This window comes from Drosophila tropicalis, unplaced genomic scaffold, assembly GCF_018151085.1.
Source record: "Drosophila tropicalis isolate 14030-0801.00 unplaced genomic scaffold, ASM1815108v1 contig_878, whole genome shotgun sequence".
Taxonomy (NCBI): Eukaryota; Metazoa; Arthropoda; class Insecta; order Diptera; family Drosophilidae; genus Drosophila; species Drosophila tropicalis.
Window position 1 is genome coordinate 6,490,049 of NW_027173374.1, and position 13,608 is coordinate 6,503,656.

Consider the following 13,608-nt stretch of genomic DNA (forward strand, 5'->3'; position numbering starts at 1 on the left):
ACAACATAAAATCCTGTGAATACAATACAGAAAACAAAATGCCTGAATAATTCATGGCGTTTAGAACTAGACGGGGGTAAAAAAAAAAAAAAAAAAACAAACTCGACTAAAATTTAGAACCAAAAAACAATAAAGGAAAACAAACATCATTTAAGGACTTTCACCTGTGAAAATGCCACGGGATGTCTGCGGCATGTCTGCGCTTCAATGACTTGCCCTCCAAAAAAATAACCAACAAAAAACCCTATAAAAAATAGACAGACAGACAAGAAACCGACATCCGTGTATATATACCTACATATATAAAATATATCTACAGAGAGCGAGAGGGAAAAGACTTTTTTAATATATATTTGTATATAGAAGGAAAAAAAATTCTAATCGAAGTCTGTGTGCAAAAAAAAAAAACCAACTAAAAAAGGAATTCCGGAAACAAACAAAAAAGCAGACAAAAATAAAATCCGGCAAAGTCAAATTCGTGGTGGAAAAAAATATTCTTCTAGCGGAAAAAAAGAATTTGTCTCTGCTTCGAGGGCAATTGAAAATGCAAAATAAAGAGTAAGCTGCAGAATAGAGAACAAAAAAATGGCGTTAGATTTGGGACATCAAAAGCAAAAGCAAAGCGACACCGAAAAATGCAAAAGGTCGCTTAAAAGGGGAAGTAAATTTATTCAGATAAAGATGCCGATTTGACTAGTTGTGGCTTAAGGAACATCATTAAGTGTGGAATAACAAACAGAAGAATTCATATGATCATTTCGAAGCTTCTTCGTTTTACTTAAAACAATATAAGATCAGATTTCATACGGTTCGATTGTTACCAATTTTTGTTATCCAGTCTTAACTGATTCTCGTCTTCGTTTTAAAATGCTGTGTTGGGCTTTTGAAATACCAACTTCAGAATAAACATTTCCTAAAAAGCTTTACTAGCCATCCCAAACTCATATATTTGTTTCGCCTTTGCCAATTTTCATTTGTTATATTTGCTTTCAATATCTTTAGCCGTCGCTTAACTTTAACTTGGTTTTGATAGTCTTGAAACTTAGCCCCTTATTTTGTATGAAGCCCATGTCTTGTTTGTTAATACAACAGCAATTTTTACAAACTCCAAACTCTGGGGTCCCATGCTGAAAACAGTTTCTCTTTTTTATACACGACTTTTGATCCAATGCCAAAAGGGGAGGGATCGTTATGTAAATGATTAGTGAGAAAGTTGAGTCGAATTGCAAAAGGAATTGAATTATTCTTGGCACATGTTCATAAAGGACAAATTTCCAATAAATTTGAGAAAAATATGCATATGCATTTGCCTCGTATTTCCCCTTTCAATTAGTCAAGTTAAAAAAAGGAACAAAACAAACCAAAACATTTTCTGTACCTCTTGTTCTCCTCGCTCTAATAAAAAAAACAAAGTGCGAGTGCCAGCAAAGTTTTATACGATTTGCGACATATTTATGCCAGATAACTTAATCAAAAAATATTTCACAAATCGCCATGAACAAGAGTTTTGTTATTTGTTTTACAGAAATCATAATTGTGCAAAAGTAAATAAAAATATAATTCCATTTAAAAGTGATATAAACTTAATTGAAAAAGCAAAACTGGAAACTTAACTACATTCAATGCAATTGTTAATAAATAAAGAGGAAAACAAAGCAAAACATATCTAAAGTGAACAATAGTGCAGCGTGTAAATCTAATTGAAGTGAAGTGAATTATATAAACGAATAATGGAAGGCCGCCTAATTGAATATCGGCCAATTGGCGGTGGTCTCGATTATCATCACAATTCTCCATTGATTGGCGAGATACCGCCAGCTGGCGGAGATTACTCACATGCAGTACATAGATCGATAGATCATTTGCGCAACAGTTTGAACGAACGTGTGACACTTGGTCCACTTAGTGTATTCTCAAATACGGCTGATCTTAGAAGCTCTGTGCTCAGCTATAGCCAGCAACCACCGCAACAACAACAACAACAGCAGCAGCAAGCACAACAGCAGCAACAGCAAACACATCAATACCATTTGAGCGGCGGCGGCGGCGATGCGCTGCAGCAACAACAGCAGGCCAAATCAACTTTAACCACTTTGGAAAGCAATGTGGCATCATCTGTGCCGACGGTCAGCAGCAACAGCAGCAGCAACAATGCGAAACATGTCAATGATCCGGCTGTTAGCAGTAGCAGTAGCTCCTCCACCACAGCTGGGACAACTCCAACTGGTTCCACACGTGGTCGCAAATCTCGCATCTATCCCAATCCCAATCAGCATATAATTGTGACCAGCAATAGTGTGGATCATGGTGGGATTCGTATGCAGAATGCTACGATTAATGAAAGAAATGCTCAAAACCCAAGCACAACTGTAACCGGACAGGGACAGGGAGGACAGGCAGCGGACCCAACAACCGGAGTGGTTACTAATCCATCTAGTGTCAATGGGATTTCATCATCAACAAGTTCACCGCATCATATGACCCAGCTTGACGTTAAGGACACCAAGGTGAAGAGAGTGTTTTGGGGTAATAAAGTTAAGAAGAGGGCATTAGATGTCCCTGCTCAAACAATCCTCCAAGAAAAGATTTGGAAAAGATCAAAATAATGAAAGATAGGTTGAATGTTTTTGATATATTAGGAATATATACAGCTTTAGTGTCTAAATTCAATAGAATTCTATTACTCGGGATAAAATATGCATCCATGCAGAAGAAGATATAACAAGGGAAAGAAGCTTTTGACAAATACTGAATAGTAATGAATCTATATTGTGTTTATGTAAACTGATTTGTTAAATGTCCTTTAGAGATAGTCTACCCATAAATAACATGTTTTCGGGCAAAGTTTCTTGGAACTAAATGTTGAATTTTAAAAACCAAAAAAATGCTGGCAACAGTTAAAAAAATATGTGCGGCAACAAATGTGGTTACTGTAAACTGATATCCCTAAGAAATTATATAAGAGCAGCAGCAGCATATTATACTGGGAGTTAAAATTTGGCATCTTTTCAAATTCGAATACTAATTCTATTTAATTTCATTATTTGCAGATTTTTAGTTCAAAGGCGGATCTACAATTGCATACACAAATCCATATGCGAGAGGCGAAACCGTACAAATGCACGCAGTGTTCTAAAGCCTTTGCCAACTCATCGTATTTGTCGCAGCATACGCGAATCCATTTGGGCATTAAACCATATCGCTGTGAGATTTGTCAACGCAAATTCACACAATTGTCGCACCTGCAGCAACACATACGGACCCACACGGGCGACAAGCCTTACAAGTGTCGGCATCCTGGGTGCCAGAAGGCCTTCTCCCAGTTGTCCAATCTGCAATCGCATTCCCGTTGCCATCAGACAGATAAGCCCTTCAAGTGCAATTCCTGTTACAAATGCTTCTCGGATGAACCATCGTTGTTGGAGCACATACCCAAGCACAAGGAATCAAAGCATTTGAAGACGCACATCTGTCAATATTGCGGCAAGTCTTATACCCAAGAAACCTATCTAACCAAGCATATGCAGAAACATGCAGAGCGAACGGATAAAAGGCCGCCCATTGCACCGGGAAGTGTGCCGCCGGGTGGTGGTCCGGGTGCTGCTGCTACTGGCAATTCTCAAAATTCAACAACAGGTCCACCACAGTCCAGCAGCAATCCGGGTGCCCAACATCAGCGGAATAACTTGGTATTGCCACCGGTTTCTATAGCGCCCAGCGATAATGGCTATTGGCCAAAGGTAAGTCCAGATTCGGCAGCAGCTGATGCATATCAGCAGCAGCAGCAACAACAGCAGCAACAACAACAGCAGCAGCAGCAACAACAGCCACTGCAGCAACAGCAGCAGCAGCCTCACCATCATCATCCGCAACATGGAATCCCAGTGCCACCGCAGCAACATGTCCCGCCACAACAACAACAACAGCAGCAGCAGCAACAACAACAACAGCAGCAACAATCCCAGCATCATCATCCACAACAGCAACAACAACCTCCGCCACAACACTCCATGGAGGCACATTATGCTGCTGCTGCAAATACAGGACAAAGTCAAAATGGACATGCCCCCGAATTGCAATCACATCATCGCATGCCCGATCCGGTCAGAGAAGATATAGGTAAATGTCCTTTTTTTCAACTTTTCAACCAATCTCCTACTATTTCCTGCACTTAATTCACCCACAGTATCCACACCAAGCACTGTGGGTCCCTATGATGCCGCCTCGATAACAAAAACCACCAGCAACTCGGCATTCACACCGATCAATTCGATGCCGCCACATTTGAACTCATTAAGTCATCATCCGATGGCTCAACGACCTTATCTCTATGACGCCATCAGTTTTCCTAACAAAAACGTTAATCAAAACAATGCTAATGCCTTTCCCAATCAATTGATCTCTCTGCATCAGATCCGTAACTATGCCCATCAGCCGGCTGGCCTAATGGCTGGTGAGCATCTCTTGGGCGTTAGTGTGGGGCCTGGCAAGGACAAAGGATAGCTAACAACCTACTTTTAAGTTGCATACAAGGCAACATTTTGGGGGAGGGGGCAAGGATTCTTCTTATGCTGAAGGCGGCGTGCATTACTGTACAGTATTACTTTGTAGTTAGTTTCTAGAGCATATTTTCGAATACTATTACTTAATTTACATTTTTAAGGACATTTCGGTAAACGTTTCATATTCAATTCCTTTAGTTTAGACACTGTAAATGGCCAACAAATACGTACATACAAACATAATTCTACTTGAATCACACCGTCCAGTTATTTTTGTAAACAAAATTCATTGAATTTTCATTTAGAATCCATCAAAGAGATTTCCCTTGTATATAGTCGATACACGATTTTACCTACTAGAAGTTTGATGTATTTATAGATATATACATACATATATACATTTTAATGCACAAAACGGATCTCGCAGTTAAATCTAGAATCAGAGATATTCAAATTTCATGGTATCCTGCTGCAAACTACAAAAAAATAAAGAAAAAACAACCGATAATTATATATATAAATGTGTATATAAAATACTACTTATTAGTAGATCAAATCATGTTAATGGACAACATAATTGATATAAAACTATTAATTAACTATGTATGTATATTTTTAGAAAGAAAGTTTCTAAAAGAAATTTAAAAACAAATACTAGAACTTAACACGAAATTGAAAAGATCAATGGATCCAAACCGATTAAATGTGTTTAATACTATGAATGGAAACTATGCGATAGATAAGTACTAACTAAAACTAAATACACCTATTTTGAATCAATTCAACTAAACAAACAAAAAAACAAACAAAAAAATACATTTTGAAGCAAAGAACAAGGCAAAGAAGAAGAAGAAGAAGACTGAAGTGATCAAAATTAAAACAACAAAAAAAAATCTTTAAGAAAAATCAAATGGTAAACATTTTTACAGCAAACTAAGCAAGCAAACTGATTGTATCCTAAAACAAAAACAAAAGAAAAGAAAGAATTGCAAAAAACAAAACACCTAAAAACAAATTACGACGGAACGCGGGCGAGACATCAAATGTAATGTATTATTAATATAGAAAACTAAATTACAATAGCTAGAGTTTAATTCCCCTATAAATGAATTCTTATAAATCGAGAAATCTCAATGTAAAGACAAAACATGCGAATAGATTTCGCATAATCGGAATCGATTCTCTTAGACAGCTAAGCATAGAAAAATACATTGAAATATGAACTTACCAACATTTCAAATAGAAAGAAAACAATGCAAAAAGTAAAAAATATTCAAGGGTATTTTGTCGGCTGTCAATTCCAACAAATTTAAACAAAACAAAAATCAAACCATTTTAAATTAAACGAAAATCTTCCAAAAAGTTGCAAAACTAAAAAAAAAAAATATATACACAATAAAACAAAAATCTGTATCTGTATTTCAATGAATGAATGAATGTTGTTTGCCGCCGAGATACTCTTAATAATTGCATATATATATGTATTATATATAGTAGATATATATGTATGTATATGTGTGTGTATGTGTGTGTGTGTCAATTTGAATTTTTGGTTCTCATTTGTATGTACATTTTTATTTTTCAAAAAAAGAAAAACTCATTGCATAATAAAGTTAATTAAACGTTTTGCTATTTGAGATTAATGAACGGGATGAGATCGTTCTTAAATGCACTTATATGATATTCCTCATTCCAACTAGCCACAATTCCGGTTAGATAATATCGTTTATTTCGCTGTTCCCATATAAATTCACCCACATCACTCAAATTATAGCTACCCAGGCTATTCCAGTAACTGGCCCCAAAGTCAAGGCAAATGGGTCGCAAATTGGGACCAAATATAAAAGGTTGAACTACAGTTAGTATGGCAAGTTTTTGAACTGTTTCTTTTATGGTGACACTGTGAATTTAAAAAACAAATATTTCAGTGTAAACAAAAAGTCAAGTCAAGAAACTTACGTAGCAATATGTATTTGAGAGATGTTATGAAGAACATAACCGTGTTCATCTTGGGGTGAAAATTCCTTTCTATGTTTACCCTCCGCAATGGCATAGAGCAGCGGTTCCGTAGAGTTCACTTCGGGTATTGAAGACTCTTTGAAGACATGGGCGGATGTTATTACCACAAACGGTGATAGAATGGTGACCGAGGACGTGTACTTAAACTGTGGATGCTTGCCACGCTGAAAGAGACTGCCTATCCATGGAAGTGTTGACTCATAGGCATCCCAAAATATGCCACATTTGGGTATACAATTCGGTAGGCTAGAATTCCCTTCCCATTTGCCACTCGATTCACAACGGAAATGGGCAAAAGTGTGCTCGGCATTTGCACTCTCATAACCGGAAGCGCAACTAACCTTCATTTCGGTGCCTTTCAGATTTATTGTCGAGGCATCACAGTCGATCGAGTCGTCAGCATTTTTACATTCCCGCTGAAGACTTAGTTTATTTTTCAGCTTGCAAACTCGCTGACAATTTGGCCAGTAAGTATTCCAATGTGTTCCATTACAAAATTTAAATTCTTCACCAACTAATTGGTAGCCACTCTTACATCTAACATGGACTACTCCATTCTTGCCCACAGTGGCGCCAGTTTTGTAAGTGTTTGATGTAAAGTAATCCTCCGCAATCAAGGCACCTGAATCGTCTTCAATTTTACAGAATGTCCTTAGCCATTTGGATTTTTGGGCTATTACTATTTCTTTTTCTTCTGTTATTTCTAGTATGTCGGGTGAAGTAGGTCTAGGCTTTTCCACTTCCTCGGTTATTGGTTTGTGCCAAAACTTATTTTCCAGGCAAACATCATCCAATTCATCTGATCCATCTGCACAATCAGGTATATGATCGCAAACTTTATCCGATCTAATGCATGCTCCAGTGGAGCATCGAAAGGCTTCATTCATACATGGCACAGCACTGCAGATTTCCACATCCTCGTCTTTACTATCATTACAGTCAAATATACCATTGCAGACTCTACTCATGCGCACGCATCCCAATGTGTTTCCTATCTTACACTCGAACTCGAAATCTCCTCTGGAAAAATATAATGAAAGCAACTGATCAGTATTCGTTAATTGTTATTGTACACATGTCACGCGATCCAGTGGCAAAAGCAAAAAATAATTTGAACTTGCTTACGGGCAGTTTCCCTTGAGACCAGCGTACAATCCAGCTATCTCGTCACTTGAGGCACACTCATATTTATTTTCATCACTTTGATCCCAACAATCCGGTGATCCATCGCAACGTTTCTCAATATCAATGCATCCTCCGTAATTGCAGCGAAATTTATCCTCACAGCTATTCCTAACGCAGACTTCATATCGTTCATCTGAATTGTCATTACAATTGTCAATGCCATTGCAGGCCTCCTCCAGGTCAATCACCTTTCCATTTAGGCAATAAAAGCTTTTATCTTCGTTGGCACAGCTAGAATCTTTAAGTAACAGAAATGTCTATTAGGTATATTAACTAACCAATATGGCCAAAATTCTACTCTTCAATCAGATACTTTAACAAGATCTAAGGAAAGCCAGGCCGTAATGTCATTGTCTCATATTTAATTGCCCTTCACGTGTTGGGGTTAACGTCATAGCACATTAAATTCCATTTCATTAATGAATTAAATAAAATAATACAAGTATTTTTTATATTATGCCTTACCATCGACAGAGTGCGATAAGCGATGGGCGATTGAATGTTCTCTTATCGCAAAGAGAAATGGCAATTTGTATTGAAAGCTCTCACAGATTCGAGCTCTTTTTCGTATTGTCTATCCATCAGATTAACAATTTTCAGATTAATTTCAGGTCTATATAGACTACAGATGTAACTATTGTTCTTACCAGATAAATAGAGGCATAAATAAAGTAATCCCAAAACTAGTTTCTTGGTCAAAACCATTTGTGCACATATATATATACATATATAGTATTTAAAGCCACTAAAGAAGAAGACCACCACCTCCGACATGAACAAGCGGTATTGTACTGAATCTGAAAAATAAATGTGTTGCTGCTTATACCTCGAACTGGGAGAGACATCAAATTCTATGAAATCTCGCTTATCAAATTGTTTAATAATCAAAAGCAGCTTCTCCCTCTTAAAGTCTCTTTGTATACGTCCAGATAATACATATTAGTAAAAATTTGTTTTATAATATATATAAAATAAAATATTTTCAAATTAAAAAATAAAGCTTATAAATTTGAGAGAGTCGAGGAATGAACTGTTGATCTAATAAGTACTTCCAATGTCTCAGACCTTTTGTATTCATATAAAGCTTAAAATTTGTTTATACTCAAAAACATAATTATACTTACGCTTCATTACCTTTTCTTTTATCTTTCTAAAGGATCTTAAGCTTGAAATTCTATCGATTTTCTTCCAAACAAAATGAAATTGAGTTTGAATCATTCTAATAATTCTAAAATCCAAATAAAAAATATATGAAATGTTTTATATATAATATATGTATATTTTTATTACGGGAATTAACCATTTGATGCTTGCTTACACTTATCATTACATATATGTATATATGTAATATGTATGTATGCAATGTAAAATTATACATTTTATGAATACATATACATATATATATATAGACGGATACATACGTATATATCCGTGTATATGGTATATTTTCTTTCATTTTTCTCATTTGCATAGATGTATGTATGTGTGTATATTTATTTATGTATGTGGATTGAATATGACAAATTGTTGCTTGTTGTCGTTTTATTTGTTAATTATTGTAATCACTTTAGACGAATTGAAGTTTGATTGGACACACGAATTGAAATTGTTTTTTTTTTTTTTTTTTTTTAGAAGGTTTATAAATTCTATATCTGTATGTATGTATGTATATAGATTTCATTTTCTTTATGCATCTGCTAACATTTTACAAAATATATATGTAATAGCAGCTTTTCCTACTAAAAAGATATTTTCATTATCTTTTGGATGATTTTTTTCCCTTTTTGTTGTTGTTTTTTCAGTACATTCAATATGTAGACAATTATTTAAGCTTGGCTTTTCTATTTATTTATTTTCTCTTTGATTTTTTGTATGGACTGGTTGTAGCGAGAAGGGGGGCAGGGGAGTAAGCTAAATCTATTTCATTCCTACTTGTATCCTTTTGTTGGAGTTTTTTTTTTGAGCTTTGCATTTGCTGTGGGTATGTATCTAGAATAATTATGCAAGTTTTCTTTTTTGTGTTCTACAGGCTATATTTTGTTCAGTATTTGCTTATTATTAGTGTTTTTTACTTTGGTTGTTGTCCTTTTTTTGGTTTTTGCTTTCATTTTTGGTTGTGTGTGATTTTGTATCTTTTTGGTGCTAAGCAATTTGCTGCGTGTCTTTTCCTCTAGATTTCGATTTGGTTTTTCCTTTCGTTTGTGTACGTATTTCTAAATTATTAAGCTGATTTAAGCTGAATTTCTCATTGTCAATTCATCAATCAATGGTCACACTTTGAAAGTACAATTTTTGCAATTTTTGGTGTTCCGTTTTTTTAGTATATATATATATTTTTGTAATATTTTATATTTGGTTTCAATTTACAATTACAAAAGTATATACTTATGTATATAGACAGACAATTGAAGTCGAATGATGGATTGAAATTAAATGCTTAAAATTAAAGGTATCTATATTTCGTTTTTATTTTTTTATTTATTTACGTGCTGCTTGTAAAATCAATGAAGAATTGAATAGGATGAAAGCCAATAGTAAACGGAATGTACATTTTTTGTTGTTGAAACAATATGAGGCAAATAGTGTTTGCCATAAGTATGTTTACCTGCATTTCAAAAGGGGGAGAGTTTTTCTCTTTATACTCATTAATTATCTTAGATTTACATGCATTACTTTATATACTAAACATTTTCTAATACATTTAAATTATATATGTATATTTTTTGCCTTATTTCCAAGGGCCGGTAAAACAACAATGGATCGCATTTCAGAATGAATCTCAATAGAATTCGAATGCAATCTTTTGCATGATGTTTTTTTTTTGGTTTGTTTGTATATTGTAGAATGGAAAACAAATTACAAGGAAATGGAAATAAATATAGGAGAGACCAAATATATATAAAAAGGTAAGTATTGAAAACGAAATGGTTTTGAATACGAGCTCATACATATGATTCCCGTTCCAGTATGACTCCCGTTGTGTTTAGCCTGCTTCATAGATGAGAGCGACGCCAGCGCCGGGATTCAATTTTATCTCCAAGGTGGTTTATTCTCTACTCATTCAACTCAATCACCCAACACTCATAGACTCACTTTCGTTTATTTTACTCATTCAGCTTGTGCCATTCGGCAATCTGACGTCGCGGTGAATTGCAAACCTCATTCCAATGATTCAAAGCGGTGCTACTTGAGCTGGGTCCACCCAATTCCAAGCGTCCAATCACCTAAACACACAAAGAAAAGTATGTAACACCCATTTTGTACAACAATTGTAGAAATTACCTCATTTTTGGTCACACGATCCCAGTCGAGTAGCATAAGTTCCAGCGAGACACCTTCTAGACTAGCGCCAGTTCCCTAGAAATAGAATAAAAGGATTATTTCATCATGTTTCTTGGGAGGATCAACTTCTGCTTACCTCAGCAGCTGGTATGTCGAAAGCGAAACTCTCATTGAAGACGGGACTAAGAGTGCGTTTCTTGACATGTGTCTTCTTCTTGGCAATCCTTTGTCCATTGTACAGCAAATAGATCTTTACATAGGGATCAGCCAGACCAGTTACATCCATGCGTGGTAGGTTTCTAGCCTTCAAGAGGACCACAGTCAAGCGTCCAGCTGCTGGTTGCCAGCACAAAGAGATCAAGAGTTCACCACGTCCCTGGGCACGTATCTTTAGGCTGCGTGGCTGAATCTCCTTGCTGATGGATAAAGCCTCCTTGGAAATGTCACCAATCTCAATGGATGTCAAGGGGCAGACAACTTCGCCAATAACATCGTCGCGGGAATAACGGTCAAAGCTGAGTATAACAAAATGCAAGGACATGTTCTGCAAATCGTTCATGTTCAGGCCATAGAAAGTGAAGTCCTCATCGTAGACTGGATTGCGAGTATTTCGCACTACACGGGTCTTCACCTTGTGCTGTTTGTCCGGCAACAATTGTAGCTTCACATACGGATCGGTGGCCGCCTGAGTGCGACCATTCATGCCCGTTGGTATATCCCCAGTGCCACTTACACCTCCCTTGCAGGGTAGTCCTCGACACCGTATAATCGAGACCATCAAAGCATTCCTTTCGGCCAAATAGCGCAGCTTGAAGTAAATGGTACCCAATTTGCCATACTGATCGGTTACAGTCACCTCCTTGCCGTTGGTCAGAGCCTGATCGTCCAGGGTGATGGTCACATTACCATTCGCAATTGTCTCCACAGGTGAATGATGATGATTCAGACTGTTTGTCATGCCATCTGTCACGCTTAGTTTGTTATTAGACAGATGTTGTTGTTGCTGCTGCTGTTGTTGTTGTTGATGCTGAAGTTGTTGCTGCTGCTGTTGTGGTAGCTCATCCTCTTCGGTATATTTCACTGGTTGCGGTCCCATTGGTGATGTGGATTGATCCTGCATGGGCGACAGCAAACCCATCTGCTTGCCGCCAGTTGGCGATGGCGATTTCTTTAGATAATGCGGTGGCTGGCCACTGGGTGAACGAACTGCAGTCGGACGTCGTGTGGGTTGAAATGGGAACGAAGCATCAAGTTGGTTCTGCTTCTTATTCCGAATCCTCATATGCTTGGCACAAATGCAGGCCACCGATGAGAGAATCGCTGCCGCAGTAAGTCCCAGCAAGGCGGGCACAACTAAACAGACAGATCAAAATAAATCAATTGATTATCCCAGATGGAAAACTTTTCCCCCAACAATTTAATCATCTTTTTTAATCCCATGTGTCATCCATCAATCTGGGTATTTATTGAACATTTTTTGGAACCCACTACACCCACCTTAAGCAGACTTTAAATCATTTGTCCTAATAAAGACACGACACAAAAGTTTTCTTAAACTTTTCCACTTAAGGATTCTTCTCCGAGTGGATATGTTGTTATTTAGAGCAATATGTTACTTACTTGTGTCCATGACGCTGACATCTGGTATATACTCGTCAGCCATTTTTAATGGATTCCCCTCGATTCGATATATGGCCTCCTCACTCTGCCTTGTCGAGTTTTGGTTTCCGTGTGTTGGCTGAGATGATGTGAGTGGAATAACAATTAGTCACACAATTTGTACTCGTGAATAAAACTTTTATTTGCTTTTCTTTTTGTTTCTTCTCTCTACGTTTCACTTATTTCGTTCAAGCAAAAACTTTTCCTTTTTGCCAGGAGCATGAAAAAAATGTTCATATAACGATTTTGCGCAGGAAAAGTATGCTAGGAATTTTTTTTGTTGCCTATGAAAAATTTTGAGGTAGCAGCTGCTAGTTTTGACTTTTCTCAGGTTGTATTGAATGTTTTTGTTGTTATTTGGTTTACTTGAGACGCACTCACACTCATTCTCACCCTCTCTCACTTACTTTCCGTGTGTGTGTTTGTCTCTTTCTGGCTATGAGTTATAGGGGTGCTCACTGGGCTCGTATGAATCATCGGGCCACCCCCGCAAATTTGCAAAGTTCGTTGCTCATTTAAATAATTTTTTTTTCCTTTCTCTTTTTTCACTGTTTTTCAAGTTCAATGCGAAATTTTCTTCAACTTCTACCAGCTTGAATTATTGTTTAATTGACTTTATCACAATTAAATAAGAATTTGTTGAATTTTTATTAAATTTTCAATATTTTTCACAAACTCTTCTGCAGTCAATTGGTTTTTTTTTTGTTCTTTTTTCAATGCTTTGGATTTTTGTTAAATATTTTGCTAACTTGTAGATTAACTTACATTTTGTTGTTAAACGATTTCTATGCTAAACCCACGCGTTTCTGCAAACCAAAAAAATTGTTACTTGCCACCTTACAACGTAGTTGCCTCCGAGCAAGTTGTACGTACGCACTTTATTATGCCTTTCAAGTGTCTTGAGTAGGTTGACTCGTTGTCCTGCTGGGAAATCGTTAAACCGGCGCCGGCGCACTGCACC

At 36.7% G+C, this 13,608-nt stretch overlaps 3 protein-coding genes across 3 annotated transcripts in view; 1 reads left to right on the forward strand and 2 right to left on the reverse strand.

Annotated features, from left to right (window-relative positions):
- rn (rotund) overlaps nt 1-6,128 on the forward strand; it is a 33,180-nt gene extending 27,052 nt beyond the window's left edge. Inside the window, exons 7-8 of the mRNA XM_068299738.1 lie at nt 3,051-4,119; nt 4,187-6,128. Coding sequence (XP_068155839.1) covers nt 3,051-4,119; nt 4,187-4,503 — 1,386 coding nt within the window. The 3' untranslated portion in view covers nt 4,504-6,128. The remainder of the gene's footprint in view (nt 1-3,050; nt 4,120-4,186) is intronic.
- Nucleotides 5,899-8,483, reverse strand: LOC137584373 (modular serine protease-like). Its single transcript, XM_068299740.1, has 4 exons — nt 8,354-8,483; nt 7,647-7,944; nt 6,462-7,541; nt 5,899-6,402 (listed from the first exon to the last, which is right to left on the reverse strand). Exons 1-4 carry the CDS (start codon nt 8,478-8,480, stop codon nt 6,132-6,134), a joined length of 1,776 nt encoding a protein of 591 aa, XP_068155841.1. The 5' UTR covers nt 8,481-8,483; the 3' UTR covers nt 5,899-6,131.
- Nucleotides 8,484-8,962: 479 nt separating this feature from the next.
- On the reverse strand, nt 8,963-13,549 carry Syt4 (Synaptotagmin 4). The gene is made up of 5 exons (XM_068301072.1): nt 13,413-13,549; nt 12,609-12,726; nt 11,125-12,341; nt 10,989-11,063; nt 8,963-10,930 (listed from the first exon to the last, which is right to left on the reverse strand). The coding sequence occupies exons 2-5, from the start codon at nt 12,649-12,651 to the stop codon at nt 10,811-10,813; spliced, it is 1,455 nt and encodes a 484-aa protein (XP_068157173.1). The 5' UTR covers nt 12,652-12,726; nt 13,413-13,549; the 3' UTR covers nt 8,963-10,810.
- Nucleotides 13,550-13,608: the final 59 nt, after the last annotated feature.